The following is a 21,999-nucleotide window of genomic DNA, read 5'->3' on the forward strand; positions in this document are numbered from 1 at the left end:
CTAAGAAAAATTATTGTTCATTAGTGACAGGGTTTTGTCTTGAGAGAGCCATGGCAGTATTAGTTTTCATATGGGGAAAAAAATTTAAGATGTGACTGTTAATTATGATCATGCGCTAATTTGACATCATGGGAAACTTGTTGCTTACTAGATAAAAAATTCTTGTATAAATCCATAAGAAGGTTTTTCTTTTAACCTCTAATAACTTAAATTTTTTAATGGGAGGAAAAAATGGATTTTATTATATCGCTATAAATTTTATGATGGAATTTGGAGTTGGAGTCCACTTATAATATTTATGTTGGCCCATTTAAGATTTCAAACCACCTTTAGAATTCAATTCAAAGAGGTATTAAAATCTTTAGCCCATTTTAATTATAATAAAGTTTATAATAAAAATTGCCCCTGTAATAGATTAGTTGATATTTTATTTTTCTTCTAATTCAAAAATTGGAAGTTGAAATTTAACTTATTACTTATCCACATTTTAAAATATAAAAATAAATAAATAAATATAAAATCATAATAAGGTGACTATTAATTTAAATCTTAAAAAACATTAGTTTTAAAACAACTATGGTGATGAATGACTTTATCAATCTTGTATTCATCCTAATAAATATTTGGATATTAAGCTACCTTAAAATTTAAAGTTGGGTTAATCTTTAATGAAAAATAGTAATAAAAAATATAAATAAATTTATGAGATAAAAATAAATATTTTTTTTTTAAAAAAAATTTCCTATTTTTTGTAATATCAATCCTCTGTAACATATTTCAAAAATCTAAATTTGTAATAATTTTTTTTTAACATATCTAAAGAGTAAAGATAGATATGGTTGAAAAACATAAAAACTTCATGATGTAATGACAAACTGAGAGCAAAATCACAAGATTAATAAATAATATTCCCTGACTTAAATTCACAAGCAACATATATAACTAAATATTAATTTAAAATTCTTCTAAAATATCCAACTATCCAAGTTTACTAAAACATCTTGACTCAGTTCCATGCAGTGATTACATTAGCATTTAAAATCATAAACCATTAATAAATTTCAAATGAAAAAGACTCATCCAACCTTTTTCCACCAATGCCAATTCTTAAAAAGACAACCACCAAAGTCCAAACTCATTCAATCATGTATTGCTTGCATTACCAATAATAAATTGTTTATAAATTTCAAGTCCATTTTCCCACTTGCCAATAGTTGCCATTACATCCACAATACACACCCCAAAAAAAAATATAAAAAAAATAAAAAAAATTCATACCAACCAAGTGATAGCATGCATGGCTGCAAGACCCACCCATTTCATTATCATTGTTCATTTGTTTGACTGTGGAAGGACACCAACCAATGTTTACTTTTCTATTCTTAATTTTAAAAAACAACAACAATAATAACACAACAAGACATTTATCCTAACTATTTAGTATGGGCTATATAATTTTGTTTTGATGTTATTCTATTAAAACTAAGTGATTACATAAATTAAGATTAAATATATCATTTTATAAAATTTATATTAAAAAATTATTTAAATCTTTATTTTTTAATCTGAAAAACTTTCATTTTGTTTAGTAAGAACATTTATAGGATATGTCACTTAATAATAATAAAAATAGTAACAATAAACAGTTAATTTCAATTATTTTTGTTTAATTATTAAGTTTTTTAAATTCACATTAACTTATAAAAAAACTAAAATTACACTTATCATTATTTAAATTTCTGTTAAATATATTTTAAGTCTCTCTATATAAATTTTTTTTAACACCGTTCCACTCAAATAACTTCCATCTTGCTAGTTTCTGCTTGTCTTTACCACCACCAAACGTGTTATTATTATTATTATTTATTTTTTAAAATAGATAGATTATAATTTTATTAAAAAATAAATATAGAAATATATAGAAATATATATATATATATATATAGAAATAATAATCTAGTAACATCTCTAGATTACTAATATCTAGAGACATTTTAATTACAGTCTTTGGATCATTATCCAACGACTGCTTATTTATATAAATATCTTATATTTTTACTATTTATAATTATTGTAGTTAAATATGTTTTGATACAGTTTATGATGATTATAGCCGTCGGATAACTACTATAAACATTTCTAGATTACTGGTTTTTATATATATATATATATATAATAAAAATTTACTAAATATGAAAATATACATATAGATAACAGACATAAACAAAAATACAAAACGAGAGAAAACAGCTGGCCTAAATAAAAAACTCAAATACTCCTGAACAGAGTGAAAAGAGCCTCTCCATCTTAATTTTTAAAAACCAAATAAAATTAAATAAAACGAAAGTGCGGTTGGTGGACAAACGTGGACGAGTAAGAGGGTGCTGAATTTCCACTCCTAACCACAACAGACAACACACGTTAGGTAAGTCCAACCTATTCTCAAGTGGGTCCCATTTCACCAACTTTACCAACCCCCAAATGGGTCCCACACACCCATACACTGATACACATCCCATTCCAACTTATATTTATATACAAGTGCATTTTCATCCCTCCATTCATAACCTTCCTTCTTTGATAAAAGAGGAAAGAGTCAGAGAAACAAAGGAACAAGAAAATGGCAAGTAACACCCAAGCTCAAAACGGAGAGCAAGGCAGGCATCAAGAAGTTGGCCACAAAAGCCTTCTCCAAAGTGATGCTCTCTATCAGGTACTACTTAATTTATAAATTTAATTATTCTTAATTTCTTTTTTTTTTTTAATCTTTCATTATATAATTAAATACAAATAAATCATGATTTTTGTTTACAAACAGTACATACTTGACACAAGCGTGTACCCTCGTGAGCCTGAACCCATGAAAGAGTTGCGTGAAATCACTGCTAAACATCCATGGTATTTATTTTTATTTATTTATTTATTTATTTATTTTGTTTTGTGAGAAATTAGATCATGTTTTAATAAATTTATATATATATATATATATATATATATATATATATATAGGAATTTAATGACAACGTCAGCGGACGAGGGACAGTTCTTGACGATGTTGTTGAAGTTAATCAATGCAAAGAACACAATGGAGATTGGAGTTTACACTGGTTATTCTCTTCTTGCTACTGCCCTTGCTCTTCCGGATGATGGCAAAGTAATTCAAATATATATAAATAACATTTTTAAATTTTTTAGTTATGAAAAAAAAATATTTATTTATTTATTTATTTGTTGGTGTAGATATTGGCAATGGATATTAACAGGGAGAACTATGAGCTTGGGTTGCCTGTGATTCAAAAGGCAGGGTTGGCACACAAGATTGACTTCCGTGAAGGCCCTGCTTTGCCAGTTCTTGATCAAATGATTGAAGATGTGAGATTATAATATTATTACTTTAAAACATCATTATTTAATGCACTTAATTTGCTAGATCCGTCCAAAATGTTTTGAAAATTCTTATGATGACATCCACACGGAACCTCCCTTTAAAACTTTTATAGTTACCCACATAATAAACCTTTTTCAAAACATAAACATACAGAAATTAAATTTTATCATCTTTTATTTACATAATTAATTTTTTTTTAATACAAATATATGTACAAATGTCAACCATTGGATAGCCTAGTGGTATGACATCAAAATATAAAAGAGAGGTCATGAGTTCAAATTACTCCTCTGAATATACTGTTCATATACTGTTTATCTGGGATTTTTATATTATTTTAATACTATACATACACTATATATCCTAGTTTCAATACTGGTTGGTATTGTTTATATTCATATAAAAAAAAATGTTTGTCGTTTATTATTCAAAAAAAAATATATATGCACAAGTTATGATTGAAGACGTTTGTCACTTATTAATTAAAAAAAAAACATATAATATATGATTTATTGAACTAACATAAAAAGCGTTATGAATGGGCATGCAGGGGAAATACCATGGAACATTTGATTTTGTATTTGTGGACGCTGATAAAGATAACTACCTCAACTATCACAAGCGGTTGGTGGAGTTGGTGAAGGTGGGTGGAGTGATTGGGTATGATAACACATTGTGGAATGGGTCAGTGGTGGCCCCACCTGATGCACCACTTCGCAAGTATGTGCGTTACTACCGTGACTTTGTGTTGGAGCTTAACAAAGCTCTTGCCGCTGATCCTCGCATTGAGATTTGCCAACTTCCCGTTGGAGATGGTATCACACTTTGCCGCAGGATCATATAATGTGTCCTCTTTTTTTGCCATTCTATGTATCTTTGTGTTACTCTGTTGTTTTGGAGAGAGAGTGTATGATGTTCTTCTCCTAATTTGCTTAATTTCCTCCTATGCTCTGTTGTCATATTGTTATTATTGAATGTCTATTAACTTTTTTGTTACTGTGCTTTTTTTTATATTCAATGATATATAAAGCGTTGATTATGCTTTCAAGTGATACTGAATTTGTAATTTGTTATTATTATTATTTTTTAAATTTTAAAAGTATTGGCCGGTGTTTTTAAAATAAAAAGTTTTTATACATAAGTAAACGAGATTTTTTTATAAATACAAAATGTATAAACAAAGGGACACGTATTATTGAAAATTGATTGTTCGGTTATGTATTTTTGTCTTGTACTACAAGTTTTGGGTTGCAAGTTAATTTTTACACTGTAAATTATTGAGCATCGCTGTGTCTAATGCAATTTGAATCCAACAATGTAAGGCTCACAAATCAAATTTTACATAAATGAGATTAGTGTCACTGGGTTAAAATTTTTTGAACATTAATAAAATTTTTAGCAGAAAAACTTAAAATTATATATTTTTCTGTCGAACGATTAAGCGGGATAATTTTACTGTTTTTGAGTCCTCAATGTAAGCATGCGCTCCCCCACGTAAAAGATTATGAGAAGTGGCTTGTGTGGAGGTCATTCCCCATTTCACCCATATGGAGTTATGAGCTAAGGTATTTATGTTTTTTCATGGTACCACACTCTATGTACCTCAAGTAGATGCCTCAACTGCTTGTTCACGTACTATGGGCTGCACTAGGCCTGTTGTACTTTGTGTCAGCCCAAGTATATACCGCGCTCTCCAAAGACCAACTGTTCTCAAGTTTGTCTCAGGTTGGAGAGTTGGATAAAGAAAGAACACTGTCCTGAGATAAACCCTGTTATTTGGAGTTAATATTGGTCTAGGCCAATGTTTAAAGCATGAGAGTCACCAAAGACCAAATGGTCTATTGATATACGGGTCATCGATAGAGCTTTTCACTGAGTAGTGAGAGTTCGATTCTCCGTTGATGGTATATTTCTGAGAGATGTGAGCGGTGGTTGTGTACGAGTGGTCTTAGGGTCCATGTATGCACGTGTTCTGCCCTCACTTGCTCCCGGGAAAATCTGAATCCCTCCTCCACATCATAAATAGTGTAAAATACTGGGTAATTTATTTAGTAAAAAAAAAATTGCAAAGATAGTGGTTTAAGTGCTTGCCCGTACCATGTTTAAATTAACACTTTTTAAAAAAAATAAATTTTAGTAATATAATATTATTATACTATATTATAATTGGTTTGTTTTGGTTAATTAAACATGACGTACTTTTTTAATAAGCGGTAAAAACGTAAACTTTAAGGGTTTGGCTAACTCATTTTTTTTCGTTGTGGTTAAGGTTTTTTTTTTTCATGCGCACGTAAGGCATTTTTTTTAGGTTTTAAATATGTGAAATTATCAGAATACTCATTCTATCAACTATGGGACTACTAATATTCATGTCTTTTAAATAAAATGCTATTTATTTTTTATATTTTTCATATTAAACACAACCTTTTCTACTGGTTCATTTTTCAATATAATTAATTTTTTGGATTTTCATGTTTAACGTAACTTATCATGTGAATAAGTATTAAGTCACAATAAAACTTCATTTTTTAAATAAATTATATTTCTTGAAAACATAGACTTGCTTAGGTGGCCTGCCAAATCTGACTAGGTCTCACGCCGATCACTCTCAACGAAAGCACCAATAATATGCATATAAGGGTGGGATTCACATCCTCAAAAGACTGGTCCAATGGTGATTGTTAATCTCACCTCATTTTAATATATACATGAATACTCCCTCAATTAACTGTACCATGTGATGGACCACCCTCTTACGATTAACATGCTACTACCCTTGAACATGGGATTTAATTAAGCCATGCTAGTTCAGGTATGGATCATTGTTCGAGTTATCTCGGACCATAGTGGCCCACACTGCCAGTTTAAAACCTCTAATGCGAGGAAAAAAAAAAAAGTAATAATTTGATGAGTTACCACTCTCAACAGACACATGGACAAGAAAAAGAAAAAAAAAATTACTTTAAGAACACCAACCAAACTACACACTCGAAATAGGCCCGTATAACCGGAAAATCTATACTAAAACTATGCTGTTAATCCACAACAAAAGGCCCAGCCCACAAACAATCAGTCAATATTTGAAATTTCAAGCGGCCACGGTAAAGAAGTAATTCCAGTGACATCCCGAGGGCAAATCCGGAAACTCAAAATAAAGTATTCCAAGAAGGAAAATAAACGGACAGAAGCTGTAAGTGGGAAAACCGCAGCTAACAGCACCAACAGCAAAATAAAACCAATTCCGCCTCCTTTTCCTTCCCTCTTTCCTCTTCAACCGCCAAACTCCCCCCTTTCTTCTTCTTCTTCTTCTTCTTCTCTCCCTCTCTCTCACCTTCGTCCTTCTCTAGCTCTGCGATCATGGATGAAGCCGAGGTAATCATGCTAATCTCTTCTCCTTCATCCTTTTTTAGTGATCTTTTTTTTCTTCATCTCTGAAATCTCAATTCTTTGTCAGAAAATGGCGTCGCTGAAGAAGGCGTATGCGGATGTAATCTTGAACATGGCGCAGGAGTCCGCAGCTCGGATTATGGTCTCGGAGCGTAGGGCGCTCGGATTCCAGCGGAGCCTCTTTGCCGCGAAAGATGAAGCCGTTTCCACGCTTCTCCGCCTCAAGAGTGTCTTGGAATCTAAGGTGAGTGTGGCTGGGGTTTTGTTTCTTCCTTTTTTTTTTCCTCAGAATGATTTTTGTTTTTGGGGATCTTTTGCTTTTTATTGTTTATTTATTGATTCTTTTTTGGTTGAGTGGTTTTGTTGATTCTTTTATGTGTTTTTGTGCTGTTTATATTGAATCTAAAGATGTAATGTAATTTGTTTTGGTGATAGGTTTTATGGTTCTTACATGTTTGATTTTTAGTTCGATGTGGAAATGCCACAGAACTGAGTTCTTTTGTCTTTTGTAATCTGTTAGTTTTGTGCAGTTTTGGAAGTGGTTTCTTGCTTTTGCCTTTTCTTTGTTGATCCGTTTTTTTTTTTCTTGGTGTCTTTCCTCTTATATTTGACTTCTTTTTGTAACAATGCACTGGTCTTGTGTCGAACTATAGTAACAAGTACATTTTCTGTGTGAAGTAATTGGAAAGACAGAATGGTTTTCTCTGAGCATGTCTTTCCTTTCTGTGTGTCGTTTATATTGAAGCTAAAGATATCTGTTTGCGCAATAGGTTATATGTTTCCTAAATGCTTGATTTCAGTTTGATGTGAAGTATGACAAACTTGAACTCTCTTGTCTTGTGTAATGTGTAATTTTGTGCAATTTTAGAAGCGGTTTCTTTCTTTTTCCTTTTCATTGTGGACAGTTTTTTTTCCTTGGCATCTTTCCTCGTATGTTTGAGTTCTTGTCTAACAACACACTGAGCTTGTGCCTAATTATAATAAAGTACATTTTCTATGTAAAATAATTTAATAGACCGTATGAGTCATGTGTTGTTGGTGTTGTTTATATTGAAGCTAAAGATATCTTGCAATCTGTTTGGGTGATAGGTTTTATGGTTTACAAATGCTTGATTTCTGGTTACTATGGAAACACAGCAACTTGAGTTACGTTTGTCTTGCATAATGTGTAGTTTTGTGCTGTTGTAGAAGTGATTTCTTGCTTTTGCCTTTTCTTTGTCGACATTCTTTTGTTCTTTGTATCTTTCCTCATATATTTGAGTTCTTTTTTTGTAACAACATGCTAGCCTTGTGTCTAACCTCTAACGATTTGTGCATTTTCTATCTAAAGTAATTTAGAAGACCATAAGAGTTTTCTTGGTCACCGAATTTAGTGCTTAACTAGAATGGACCTCCGAGTATAGCTGTAGGTGCTTCATCTGTCTTTCGTTTGAAACTTTCAGATTCCTTGGCTTTCTGCACCTAATTATGTCTAGGCTGTAGCTCTATTTGGTAACTGATATTATCTGTTTTAACTATTGGGTTCTTGGCAAACCCTTACATGTGAATCCTTCTTGTCTGATGCTTTTACCCTTCTGCCATGAATAAATTTAAGCTGACACAGAATTTCTCTTAAATCTCATAAGCACTGTTTGCTAGACACCCTTGTCTTCCATGGGAAGAATGGAGTTAAAAAGATAAGGAATGCAGAATAAAATGGTAAAGTTTCTTACTGTGTCAGCATTGGTTCATCACCAATCTGGACAGTAAAATTATATCTTTTCAATGAGTTAGAAATGGTTTTTTCAATGCTTTTCCTGATAATGGTATGTAGGAAAATTACTCTTGCAGCTTGAATTTACCTTTGATCTGGTCCTTCCTAGTCCTCATTGGGATATCTGTTTGCCTAACCATTTTCTTTTCATTGATTTGTTTGGTATTTTCTCAAGTATGAAACTGATCCAATTCAGTTAAATACCGTATTTGATGCCTGGATGATGACCATAAGTGCTACAATTGCATGATAGTTGGATTGGCAACTTGTTGGGTATCAACTTCACTATTTCTTGTTAATGGGTCCCGTACATGTGAAACCACTTGTGATTCCTTCAAAAAACTTAAAAAGTTGTGTTCCTATAGATGGATTGGTCTGCTTTAGTAATCCTCTTGATCTGTTATGCTGTTTATTTATATTGGATATCAGTTCTCTCTAAGAATATACAATGTGTCACAAAACCCCACATATTACTGGCTAGTTACTTGTATTGCTCAAGCTTGTGGTAAATCAGTTAATAGACACTGATGATTTTCTTCCAAACCATCAGATTTATGGATTAGGCTTAATATTTTTGCAAAATATTTTTGTTGTAATTGTGGATTTCTTAATCAGGATCTCTATTATTCTGATTTGGAATCACTTGTATTCATGATATGCTTGCCCATCTTAGTGCCACCAATAATGTGCAAGTCCTTTTCAATCACTTCATCAAATAGTTGTGGCTTCAGATCTTAGAATTTATAGAAAATTTCAAAGTATAAAGTTCAATGGAAATGATCAAGCACACCTTAAAAGAAGTATTTATATGGGTAAAGTCTATAAAGGCAACTAAGTGGCATCAGTGGTGATGGATCCTCTTTCAGGGGATTGGCAGAAACACAGATCTTCCTTTGGTCATTTAAAAGAACATAAGAATAATAAAAGATTTGAGAATAATCAAGATTCAAGGGGATCCCTTTTGGCCATACCATGAAATGATCTTATTCCTTTTCATACTTGACGAGGACTTCTCTTATCAGGGCTCAGATTCCTTGCATGTGCCTGGTCCAGAAGTTTGTGTTTTAGTCCATCCAGATACTACGCGCTATTTGTATACTTTAGTTTGTGTTCCTCATGAAGTCCTTATCATATTTGGTTTTCACTAGGGAAGAAATGTCTCCTTTGTGGTATACCCAGCCAAGTTGCACTAGTGTAACGCCAAAACTATTTTTTATTAGTGCTCTTCTACGAATTCTCCAATCATCTTTGTGCTGTCATCTACTCTCCAATAATCATTGGCATTATTTAATGTCTCTTATCATTGTTCTATTTAAATTCAGAATGCTTCAGTGTCACCAGAGGCTTATATTTAAGCTGATTGCAATTTCAGAACATGAATTATACGATTAGTGCATAAACATGACTTGATCTTTTTTAGAGGATATAGAAATTGTCATTTTTCAATGAGTCCTTGTGTGATCTCCTTGTATCCTTTCCTTATTTTCAAATTGTACAATACACTTGAGTGATTACAGAAAATAGGAAATCATGATGCCAACTTGCTTATTTAGTTTTATGTTGTGTTTGCTGACGTAAATTTTAAGTCTAATGAAAGTTTACATTTCAACGTTTTCATGATGATTCTAATATGTGAATCAGAAGACCTTGTTCATCTTTGTTTATTCACCTGTTCTCTTGGACTTATGTATTCTTCATCAATTGCTGAAATGCTTTTAGAAATTTGTGGCTTCAAGATTTTAGTGTAAGGAATAAAATTTTAAGTTCATGAGTTCTTTCTTTTGAATGAAAATGTTGTTGATAGGTTTGTATTTGAATTTCAGGTTTGGGTCAGTCAAGCATAACTACCGATCGAATTAAACTTGGCCATCTGCAGTCCTAGTTAGTTGTAGTCGAAATATAGATATAGTAACAAAAATAATCTAATTACCTAAAACTTGATGACTACTTTGTTAACTGCTTTTTTGTAATCCTTTACCTTCCAGATAACTGGTTAGTATCAAAAACTGCCTGTGGACTTGAAATTTCTTCTTCATATTTTTTTGGTGGCACATGAAATTTTCAGTGTATTGAAAGATGAAAAACGACATAGGTTAAAATTAAATGCTGATGTGGGTCTAAAGGGTTGATATTTTATGCTTGAAGGAAGATCCAAATTGTGCTTTTGCCAGTTGAAAGATTAAAAGAACTGATGTAATATTTCAAATCTGCAATAGCTGTCGTGACTTATTAATTGTTGTGGCTTGAACACTATGATTATTTTGATTATGATCCAGCAATGTATGTATTAGGTAATCTATGATTAAGGTACTTAATCATCACATTTGATACCTCAAGTAGCTTTTTCATAAGAGTTCGCTACTTTAAAGTGTGTCAGCTAAGTTCTGTGCTTGGGGTTATTAAAGTCAGTTGAGTCAGCGACATTTGATACATTATCATTTCCCAGTAGTGATGTATTCCTTATTTTTCAACTTTCCTTCATCATTTTGAAGATACATGTTAATTAACTTGAGCTTTGACAGAATAGCTTATGTTTTGAATTACCACTGACAATGGACTTATTCTTGTAGAACCAGCAAACCATCAACCACATATTTAAATGACATAGTTTCTCACTGGGTATCTTAAATAAACCGCAGGACTGTAATGTTACCAGGCACATTGACGGTCCCTGCATTCAGGTGAATTGGATTGGTTCTTCATAAAAATTGGCTCTTTTTTCTTTTTATAAAAATATGTAATAAGTTGGATCATCAAGAAATAGCCATCACTGGTTTGATGATTCTAGAGGAAACAATAGGCCTTTAAGCCTTTTTAATCTTTCGTTAATATACTTCACAATATGAGATTGAGTTTGCATGCAGTGTTAATCCTAGTGTCTTGCAGTGATGTTCCCCTTCAGGTGATACTAAACTTAAGTGTAAATGCTTATGTTTTTCTCTTTTCTTCTTCTCTTTCAATTTTGATACAACACAAATGATGCTGGTGTTTTTGACTATGTTTGTTCTTGTTCTTCTTCAGATCAAAGAAGCAGAAAAACAATCCTTAGGCCAGATAAGGAGAATTCAAGAACTTGAATCACAGCTTAATGAAGCAGAAGATACAATAGATTCCCTTAGAACAGAATTGAAAAGCACGCATGACAAGCTAGAAAAGATGAAAAATCTAACTGGATCTTCTGAAGTAGAGAATATGAACACCATTTCTTGTGAGGACAATTCTCAAGAGAGAGAAATTAGTTCTCATTCTGCTCTTTGCTATCCTCCAGGATCTGAACAAATATCAACTGACAAGGAGGATGCTAATTTGAGTCCACCAGCTGTGAATGGTCACTGCATTGTCCTTGGAAATATGATTAAGGCTGAAGAAATGGGTGCAGAAAATGAGTTTTTTAGCAAGCCTGACCTGGCATCAATGATAATGAGAAGTACAGAACCTGAACTTTTCAGAAATGGGTGCACTCAAAGGATCCGCGCATTAGAACAGAATCTTCTGACAGCAACGATGCCTCTTGAAAAAACCGACAATCAATCGGACTTCAATTGCAAATTGATTGAACCTGAGAATGCAAAACCCGAAAGGGCCTACCCTGTAGATACAACAGAGAAAGGAAAATCAGTAACAGTGCCAAAAGAGCTTGCTGAGTTCAAAGAAGTTGATCAGAGTAAAAGCAGGCAAGTTGTCCATTTTTCCCGCAGGGTTTCTTCTGGAAAACAAGGGAAAGTTAACCATGTTAAACCTACCCATCGGAGTGATACTGAAAAAATTTCTATAGTTGATGAAGTGAGCGGCTGTGTTAAAAGCCCCTTTCAGGTTGTCAGCGAAGAGCCTGAGAAAATTTCAAGTGCTCCAGTTTCTCTTGTGATTTCTAAATGCTCTAAAAGATCAAAAACTAGGAAGGTTCAACTCAAGGCATCTCTTCGAAATGAAAAGAGAGGGATATTGAAAAATGATAAACAAAGAATTACCAGGCAGGGATTCAAGGAACAAAGTCATTTGGATTTGGATAATCAAACTCTTGGAAACCCTTCATACGAGTTTGGAGGTAAACATGGACGTGCTGTTGGGGATCCATTATTGCTTACTCCTGAGAAAGAGGATATTTCAGGTGACCAAAATTTTGAAAGTCAGAAACCCCACATGGACAATTCAATATTGAATACACCAGAGAAGGAAATAGCAGATGATGTGGATATTTCTGCTTGCAGCTCGAAACAAGAGAAAAATGGTACCCCTTCTTTAAATTCTATTGTGAAAGAGGAAAACACTTGTGAATCAAGTGGAGCTCCTCAACAAGCCGGAAATGACAAGTTCCTTAAATATACATTTCGAAGGAAGCGGAAGAGAGGTTCTTCCAACAGCAAAATTGAAGACATATTTCCGGGGACAACAGATGCAACAAAGAGGAGGGCAGAGGATAAGCAAGATATCTTGGTGGAATCCCAGAAGCCGAGTCTCATGGTGGAGTCAACTCGAGACAGTCGTCGAATGGCACAAGTTGCTCGCCAGGTACCACTGAGTGCTGATCTTTCCGTTTTCCAAGTTAATTATTGATCTCCCAATCGATGGTGCAGAGAAAATGACTTACAATTACTATTTCTATAATGTTATTCTTACTTGATAATTAGCGCCTAGCGGGAACATTCATAAATTTAAACGTTGCAAATCAATCCTCTCGAGTATTTGTGCAGTTATCTGAATTTCTTTTCCTTAATTTTCAGCTCATTTCCTTGTCTGAGAAAAGATGGTGACTTGATGGTGGACTTGAGTAACCTTTGATGGATGCTAGTGTCACATGCTTCTTCAACTTCCTCTTGACGGGAACTTGTTTCTTCTGCTGCTCACCGGTTCTCAGTTTTGCCCATTCAAAACAGATATAATATGTCAGTTCGGCATGAGCTACTGCCAATACATGTCAGAGAAGAGCTTGATGATTAGCGCAACCATTTTAGTTCTCTTTTTTCTTTTTGTCGATCCTATAATATTAATATACATATAATCTGTCAAAGCTTCACTGCTTTGATGTTTTCGTTCATATTAAGCTTGTAAGGTTAACAGGGTTTAGCCCTCTCTTACCTTGTAAGTTAATGTCATACCTGACATGGGATAGTCCTCTAGCTATATTAATGATTTTTATTACATATAAGCATGCCGGGTTATTCTTTCATAGAAAGCATTATCTATCTTGAGTTCAATCAGAACAAAATCAAGGTATCTGCTCCATGAGTCTGAATGTATTATTTCTTTCTTCATTGTAATGCCTCTATTCCAAATTTCCATTGTTTGCTTTTTTAATTATATATGCTTGCTCTTCACCAGGTTGCTCGCAAACCGCCCTTTGGTTTATCATTTGTGATCTATCAATCAGTGTGACTAGCGAAAATTCTATTTCAATTTGTTGGGATTCCCGGTGTTGCAACAGGTGAAAATTTCAGCGGAATTTAGTGTTTACAGTACTACAGTAAGATACTGTAGCACCGTTAGTGTTCATGTATATGATTGGGTATATGGGCGCTCATTTGGTCTTCTAGTTTCAACCTATTAAAATCTGACACGTGTCCCTAATCATAATAGAAAAAATATAATAATATCACATTGGACATGTGTCTGAATATGATAGGTTAGAATTAGTGTATTCTCTGGTTCCAGAACCAGGGGAGATGAACTCGATCATCTGTCCGTACACCCCACTGTCAACTTTATGCGGCTTTTTGTGTAGGTGCACAGTAGCTTGCACGCTCTTCTGGTGATATTGTGTGGTTGTATGCTTGATGTATGCGGATGCACAGTTACTGGTATGGCTCCTTGGTTGGGTTGTGTGATTTCTTATGCGGTGTATAACCTCTTTATGACAATGCAACTCTTACAAATGCAAAACTAACTTTTTTTGTGATTTAGACATCATTTTTAGTGTGGAAAACTTTTCAAATCAAGAGAAAAAAATCACATAACTTTTTAGAGCCACTTGAAATACTTTCACTATGTCAACAATGGGGTTACAAAAGATTTCTCTCTAAGCTAATTAGAGGTATGCAAGCACAATGACATTAATATTCATTAGGAGAAGCTCTCAGCAACACATGCACATCATCATCACTCAAAGATGAATAACAATGGCATCAAAAAGAGTTTAAAGGAAATCAAGCCAGTGAATTAGGAGGTTTGCTAGCAAAGATGCTTTACCCAAAGTGTGCGAGAAGTCCGGCACCGTTTTGCCGTTTGATTTTCTTGCAAAGCTCAAGTCCTAACCCCTCTCTCTTCTTCTCCTTGAGTTCCTTTATTTATTTATTTATTTATTTTTTGTCTCACTCTCTCTATGAATGAGAGAGTTTTTCCACATATAGGTTTCCCATGTGAAAACCCAAATTTATTCTTGGCTTTTCATTAATTAACATAGCTTTATTTTATTTTATTTTTTCTTTAAGTAGGATGATACACTTTATTCACAAGTTGGGTCCCCAAATTTGGAAGCACCCCAACACAATTGACGTACAATTATCACATGCTATATAGGTTCACTTGTGCAAGTTGAAGATGATTTTATTTTTATCTAAATTTTCTCTGCACACAATTATTGTTTTTAATTTTATTTTTGGATAGTTTATATTGTTTATAAGCGGAATAAATTGGCAACACCTTTTGATCTATTGGCACTAGGTTATTTATGTATAGGGCCTGTTTGTTTCACAGGGGTGGAGCCCGAAGTTACCGAAGTGGTGACTTCTAACCCACTTCAACCTGTTTGTTTCACCGGTTAAGAGCCCGAAGTGGTGATGTGACACCTCCATTATCCATCCACTTCACCCATTCCACTTCAGAGAAAAAAAAGGGGAAGTGGGATTTTCCGAGTTTTTTCACTGTTGGCTGAAGTGGACTTTACAACCCACGTGATTGTCAGGCCTCGTTCGGATCACCGCTTTTATCCATCACTTCGGCCTCTCGTCTTCCCCATCGCTTCGAATCCCCACTTTCCCCTTTGTAATGGCATCGTCACTTCCACATTAGGGTTTTCATTTTCCCGTTGAGAGGCTCTTCTGTCTCCCACCGCTTCTTCAGTTTGCCGTGGTTTTACAGTCCGGAGTTTTCTCGTTTACCGTGGTTTTCCAGTCGGGGGTTTTCTCGTAGCCGAGGCGCACCTGAGGTAATGCATCCTCGCATCTCCGACATCCTCATTCTCATAGAGAAATATGTGGTTTTCCAGGGTTGGGGTTTTTTTTGTCGTTCGGATCATCTGTAGCCCTATTTTTTATCTACGTCTTCGATTTTTTTCACCATATTTTTCAATCTTTCGGTGTTTTTTTCATTTTTTTCCACTTTCCGCCATTAACCTGGAGGCCCTGATATGTTGTTTGATACCAAATTTGGAAGTCAAGTCGTTGGCTTCATGGTTTTTGGTAGGGTTTTTGATATCTTCTTGGGCCGTGCTTTTGCATTTTATATTTGTTAATTTTTTCCATTGATTTGGATGATGAGTTTACGATTTTTTTGCCTCGATGTTTATTTTTCCTTTTTGTTTTTTTATTTGCTTTTTTTAGTTGACTACTAACTCATATGTGATTATAACCTCACCGGTTGATGTTATGCTCTTCAATTTGTGGTTTTCATGGCGAGATCTATGGTTGTCTTACATCGTGGGTTCGAGCAAATTTTGTGATCTTCTCTTTTTCTTCATGGATTTTGATTTGTTTGTTCTTTTTTTCGGTGTGCTTGGACACAATTATTCATAACATGTTGCTCGAATCACCTGTTTTGTAACCAGATCTATGTTATGTTGCTTGATTAATATTTGTTTAATTTTTTTCCTTCTGATCTGCAATGTATGTCCATGTTTTTAGTCCATATTCTTTGGGTTTTCTTCATGGTAGATCTATGATTAATATTTGTTTAATATTATGTTATGTTGCTTAGTAAAAATTTTTGAAACTATGGTTGTTAGCAAGCTGCATGCAATAGTATTACCTTCATGAGTTAATGACACTAGATTTGTTGATTAACATTTTGGTTGACTTCGAATTTTCTGTATGTTAATGTCAAATTCATAATCCTTATAATCTGCATAATGTTGCAATTAGTTGTTCAATTCATTTACATTTCTTTTAGCGTTTTCATTCTCTAATAGTTATGAGTTAATGCCAAATTTATAATCCTTTCAACCTGCAGAATGTTGCAATTAGTTGTCTAATTCATTCACATTTCTTTTGGTATTTTCATTCTCTAATAGTTATGAGTTAATGACAAATTTATAATCCTTTTAACCTACAGAATGTTGTAATTAGTTGTTTACTTGATTCACATTTCTTTTGGTATTTTCATGCTCTAATAGTTATGAGTTAATGTCAAATTTAGAATACTTTTAACCTCCAGAATGTTGCAATTAGTTGTTTAATTCATTCACATTTCTTTTGGTATTTTCATTCTGTACTAGTTATGAGTTAATGTCAAAACCTGCAGAATGTTGCAATTAGTTGTGTTATTCATTCACATTTCTTTTGGTATTTTCATTTTCTAATAGTTATGAGTTAATGTCAGATTTATAATCCTTTTAACCTGCAGAATGTTGCAATTAGTTGTTTAATTCAATCATATTTCTTTTGGTATTTTCATTCTCTAATAGTTATGAAACTGTTTGATTTTCAATGGCTTTAGTTATCATGTCTAAGATCTCTTGCATAGTAAAAGTTTTTGAAACAATGCTAGTTATGAAACTGTTTGTTATTCAATCATATGCCTTTAGTTATTATGTAATTTATTCCTCTATAAGATTTCTGAGGTGATGAAATTATTTATTTTTTTTTAGAGCTACTACCATACATATTTATGCATGTGTGGCCAAGGAGGTCCATATTTATGCAGGTTTTTGGTAATTTCATTCTGAAACCATTGCCTATGTGGGATATTTTCCTATGTCCTTACTGCATGCTATAATTCTACTATGCTTTTTTCATTGTGTGCTTTGCTGGAATGCTGTCTAATTTTGTCCTTATACAATGCTAGTGTGTCTCAGTTTGTTATTCTTATATATGCAATGCTCCTTTGGAATGATGTACAATTATTTGCCTGAGCATGCCATACCCCTCACAGCCGCATTCACAACAATTGTTGTAGTAGTTGCTTTTTTGTTTGAAGAAATGCACCAACCTAGGGTGTCAAGGTCTCGACAGCCTTCTCTTTTCAGAGACCTAACTAGGAAGCGCCACATGGAACATATATTAAGGGGTGGACAAGACTACTATGTTAGTTACCTTAGGATGGATGTAGGGCCGTTCATGCATTTATCCTCCATTATGCGTGATAGGCACTTACTTGTGGATACAAGACATGTGTCCATTGAGGAGCAACTAGCAATTTTCCTACACATAGTTGGGCACAATACGAAGAATAGAACAATGCGAATAGAGTTTCTCCGGTCAGGGGAAACAATTAGCAGATATTTTAATAATGTTCTAACTGCGGTATGTGCACTACGTGATGACTTTGTACAACCTCCTAGTGGGATCTGTCACCCCGAGATTGAAGCTAACCCAAATTGGTATCCTCACTTCAAAGTAAGTATGTCATAATCCTATAGAAAATTTTGAAGATAATTACTACATCCAATTGATATGTCCATAACGCTTACTTGTCCTGTAGGACTGTGTTGGGTTGTTGGATGGTACGCATGTTGATGCGTCCGTTCCCCCGTTAGAGTTACCACGTTTTCGTGGTCGGAAAGGACCAACGCAAAAATGTGCTAGCGGTAGTCAACCCGCACCTCAAGTTCACCTATGTACTTGCTGGGTTGGGAAGGATCTGCAAATGATTTCACCGTATTAAGAGACGCAATATCACGGCCACAACCTCGAGGGGCCTCAAGATAATAGAAGGTTGCCAATCTTGTCTTTACCTTTTAGATCCTCAACCTTTTGCAATTGAATTATGATTCATCGTAGTAAACTCTTGTAGGGAAATATTACTTGGTTGATGCGGGATATACGACCATGAATGGGTTCATTGCGCCTTACCGAGGTGTTCGATACCATTTAAAAGAACATAACGGAAGGGCTCCAATGAACCCAAAGGAATTATTCAACTTAAGGCATTCTATGTTGCGGTCACGTGTTGAGCGTGCGTTTGCCACATTAAAGAATCGATTCAAAATTTTGACCTCCCACCCGTTTTTCCCTTTCAAGATTCAAGTTTTGTTGGTTCTTGCGTGTTGTATCATTCATAATTACATAGCAGGTGTTGATCCAAGCGATCAAATCTTCCATGACAGAAGATTGCAGGATAATGAGGTTCTTGCATCACAACCGCGTTCACAGCGAGAACAACTTGAAGAGAACAGACAGTGGGTCGAGTTAAGGGATAGAATCGCTAATGAGATGTGGTGTCAATATTCTGGCAGTATCTGAATGCTATTTTTAGTTGATGTGTTTCTTTGCCTGCTTAATTTGCTTTCCCAGAATGATTTCCATGAACATCTTCATATCTTGCATGTATTAAATTTATGCGGTACAAGCATGCATTTGACTGTATTAGACATGCTAGCAATGGTTGTTCGGATGAATTGTATTAACTACTCTTTCTAGAATTATGAATTGCTTTATATTACTGCAATGTATGTCTGCTCTTTTCAAATGTTATTCATGCTATGCTATCTTCAACACTTTATTGGGTATTTGTTTTTTTGTGTTTTGGGTTTGGGTTTTCATGAGTTTGTGTGGTTTTTTTCTTTGTCATGCATGAACATTTTCATTATTTATGAATATTCCTGCATTATATAGCATATACCATCTTGCTCAATCTAGTATCTTGCACGCACCATCTGACATGCATCATTAGTTTTCATAATTAGAATTTCATCGAGCATGGAAGTTGGAAATAAGAGATGGAAAACAGAATTTGATAATTTTCTGATTCCGGTGTTGGTTGAGCAAGCCAACAAAGGGTTGAAGTGTGACAAATCTTTCAAAAGAGTTGCTTTTGCCCATGCTGCATCGGCAGTGAACACCAAATTTAACACTGACTTTACAGCGGAAAATATTGAGAACCACTACCGGACACTGAAGGCTCGATACGTGGAGATTAAAAAGGCAAGAGACTTGAGTGGGGCGGGATGGGACGACGAAACGAAAATGATTACCCTTGACCCAATCGTTGTATTCACTTATACGGAGGTATATTTCTTTTGTTTGTTGGTTAGTTTTTTTTTCGCATGCTTTGTTATCTGTGTTCAGTCATAGTCATGTTGTTTTTTTTTTTTGGATTTTGTATGCAGGCACATCCAGCTGCAAAAGCTTTCATCAACAAACCTATTGAAAACTATGAAGGGTTACGGATTATTTGTGGCGAGGATAGTGCGACAGGGTCACATGCGACATCTCTGTATTCGGATTTTGGAGAGAAAACTATTGGAGACAAAAATAATGAGAATGAGAACTCGGACTCACCAGTCGATCAACCTAATAGTGATGATGACGGCGCTGGGAATTCAGCACCTCCAATTGCGCGTAGTCCTGCAACGTCATCGACCATGAGGTCCCAACGAACAAAGGGGAGCAAAGACATTCCAATGATGGCTGATCTGGTGACAGTTGTCGGGGAAATGGCAGCGGCAATTAGAAACCCTACACATTGGTCAGAAACACTGTATTCAAGGGTTATGGAAGTTGAGGGCTTCACTGAGCATGTGTTGGAAGATGTGTTTGATTATCTCCAGGAGAGAGAAACTGAAGCGAGAAAGTTCATGGTTAAACGGTTAGAGATGAGGGAGGCCTGGGTTCGGAAGTATCTCGCCAACCTTGCTTGAATGTTGGTTGCTGCAGGGGATTACTGGACCTTGTTTAGCTAAAGGGTTGTTTGGGGCATGACTGCTTTATGTATTATCTGCACTGCTTTATGCATTATCTGCATCCATATTAGGTCTACATCTTGCACTAGTTTCATCCCATGCACTTGGTCAAACAATCATGTTACATTTTGTTTGCTGATGACCTAGCATGCAACTGACTGTTTGTGGACATGGCTGTAGCATGTGGCCTCGTTCTATGGTATTCTATCTATGACACTATCTATGATGCAGCTATCTAGACATATGTAGACATAATCTGCTGTGTTTTGATTTATTTGCCTCTGCAGGTTATTTCCTATTTGGTTTGTCTTGTTTAATTTGTTTATGTTCTTCACCAATGTTTCTTTGATTTACTTCTGTCATGCTTTTGTGGTTCATGTATTCATATTTTGTATTTTCTTTATGTTTGTTTTCTAGCTGCAGGTACAGGTATTTTGGCAATGATGAGGCAATGTTTTTAACAAGCACTGAGGCAATGTAACTATTCATATGAATGTATCCTCGATGTGTGCTTCCATTTAGTTGGGTGCACTGGCGGGGCAAATTTTTTTTTTGCAGCCATGGTTGTTGCCCAATTGAAATGAAGTCTCTTGAGGGTTCAGTTCACACGTGTGTCCCTTATCATGTAACTAGTATGGCGGGGCAATGGAGCATTACTTGTCTCCATTGCAGCCTACTCGTTGCATTTCTTCGTGAAATTCAGTTTGGTGTTTATGTATTGTATATATATATATATATATTATTGCCCATGAAGTGCTTCATACTGATTTGCCACCTGAGCCAAGGTTTGTAAAAGCTGGAGCATACTGCAGTCTTCATCAGTTCGGCTGACCATGTTAGCATGAAGGATTCAACTTCACGCTTCTATTTTTGTTTTTTTATTATTGAGCAGTCTTTGCTCGGCACTAATATGTAAAACTGGAAGTTATATTGGAAGTTGTAAAAGTCTGGAGTTGTAAAAACTAGAATTTGTAATATTGTAATGGATACTTCAATTTTTGGAATTCAAATTTATGGATTTTGATTCTCATTTCAGTTATTTTTTTTAATAAACAAAATTTTACTATATCTGTTCTTTCATGTTCACAAGACCTAAAAAATAAAATATATCATGATAAACTTTTAAAAATTATTAATAATCATATTATCTAATTGTTTATAAAAAAATAAAAACTAAACTAAATTCATGTCCAACTTTACAATATCCTCACTATCAAGTTTAGGGAGGTAATCTCACCATGGTAAAATAGTGGTGAGTGGAATTGCACTTCCTTGCCAACCAAACATTAGGAACTGCTGAAGTCAGGTTTACAGGATGCTCACTTCCCCAACCCAAACACAAGAAAGTGATCACTGTTGGCTTACTTCCATTCTGAACCAAACACACAGAAGTGACAACTTCAACTGAAAACCTCACTTCCACTGAAGTGTCACTTCCACACTTCCACCACTTCGGTCAGACACTTCTGAACCAAACAGGCCCATAGTGTTTGTGTTTTACCGAAAAAAAATGATTTGAGTATCAGCTCATGCAAAGTGAGGGCATAGCACTACTAGATTACATTAATGCCTCACACGACCCATGTGGCAAATAATCTCTCTCCTAGTCAGCATAGGTTTTTTTTTTAAAAAAAAATCCTT

General features: G+C 34.6%; 3 protein-coding genes across 3 annotated transcripts; all 3 read left to right on the plus strand.

Moving 5' to 3' along the window:
- The first annotated feature begins 2,556 nt into the window (after positions 1-2,556).
- LOC120266342 (caffeoyl-CoA O-methyltransferase) lies at positions 2,557-4,384 on the plus strand. The gene is made up of 5 exons (XM_039273968.1): positions 2,557-2,713; positions 2,819-2,898; positions 3,010-3,154; positions 3,241-3,372; positions 3,939-4,384. The coding sequence occupies exons 1-5, from the start codon at positions 2,621-2,623 to the stop codon at positions 4,230-4,232; spliced, it is 744 nt and encodes a 247-aa protein (XP_039129902.1). The 5' UTR covers positions 2,557-2,620; the 3' UTR covers positions 4,233-4,384.
- Positions 4,385-6,601: 2,217 nt separating this feature from the next.
- On the plus strand, positions 6,602-13,674 carry LOC120267568. The gene is made up of 4 exons (XM_039275247.1): positions 6,602-6,760; positions 6,843-7,019; positions 11,550-13,037; positions 13,250-13,674. Exons 1-4 carry the CDS (start codon positions 6,746-6,748, stop codon positions 13,277-13,279), a joined length of 1,710 nt encoding a protein of 569 aa, XP_039131181.1. The 5' UTR covers positions 6,602-6,745; the 3' UTR covers positions 13,280-13,674.
- Positions 13,675-19,375: 5,701 nt separating this feature from the next.
- Positions 19,376-20,316, plus strand: LOC120267181. Its single transcript, XM_039274879.1, has 2 exons — positions 19,376-19,684; positions 19,786-20,316. The coding sequence occupies exons 1-2, from the start codon at positions 19,376-19,378 to the stop codon at positions 20,314-20,316; spliced, it is 840 nt and encodes a 279-aa protein (XP_039130813.1).
- The last annotated feature ends 1,683 nt before the right edge of the window (positions 20,317-21,999 follow it).

Source organism: Dioscorea cayenensis, chromosome 8, assembly GCF_009730915.1.
Source record: "Dioscorea cayenensis subsp. rotundata cultivar TDr96_F1 chromosome 8, TDr96_F1_v2_PseudoChromosome.rev07_lg8_w22 25.fasta, whole genome shotgun sequence".
In the NCBI taxonomy this organism is placed as follows: domain Eukaryota; kingdom Viridiplantae; phylum Streptophyta; class Magnoliopsida; order Dioscoreales; family Dioscoreaceae; genus Dioscorea; species Dioscorea cayenensis.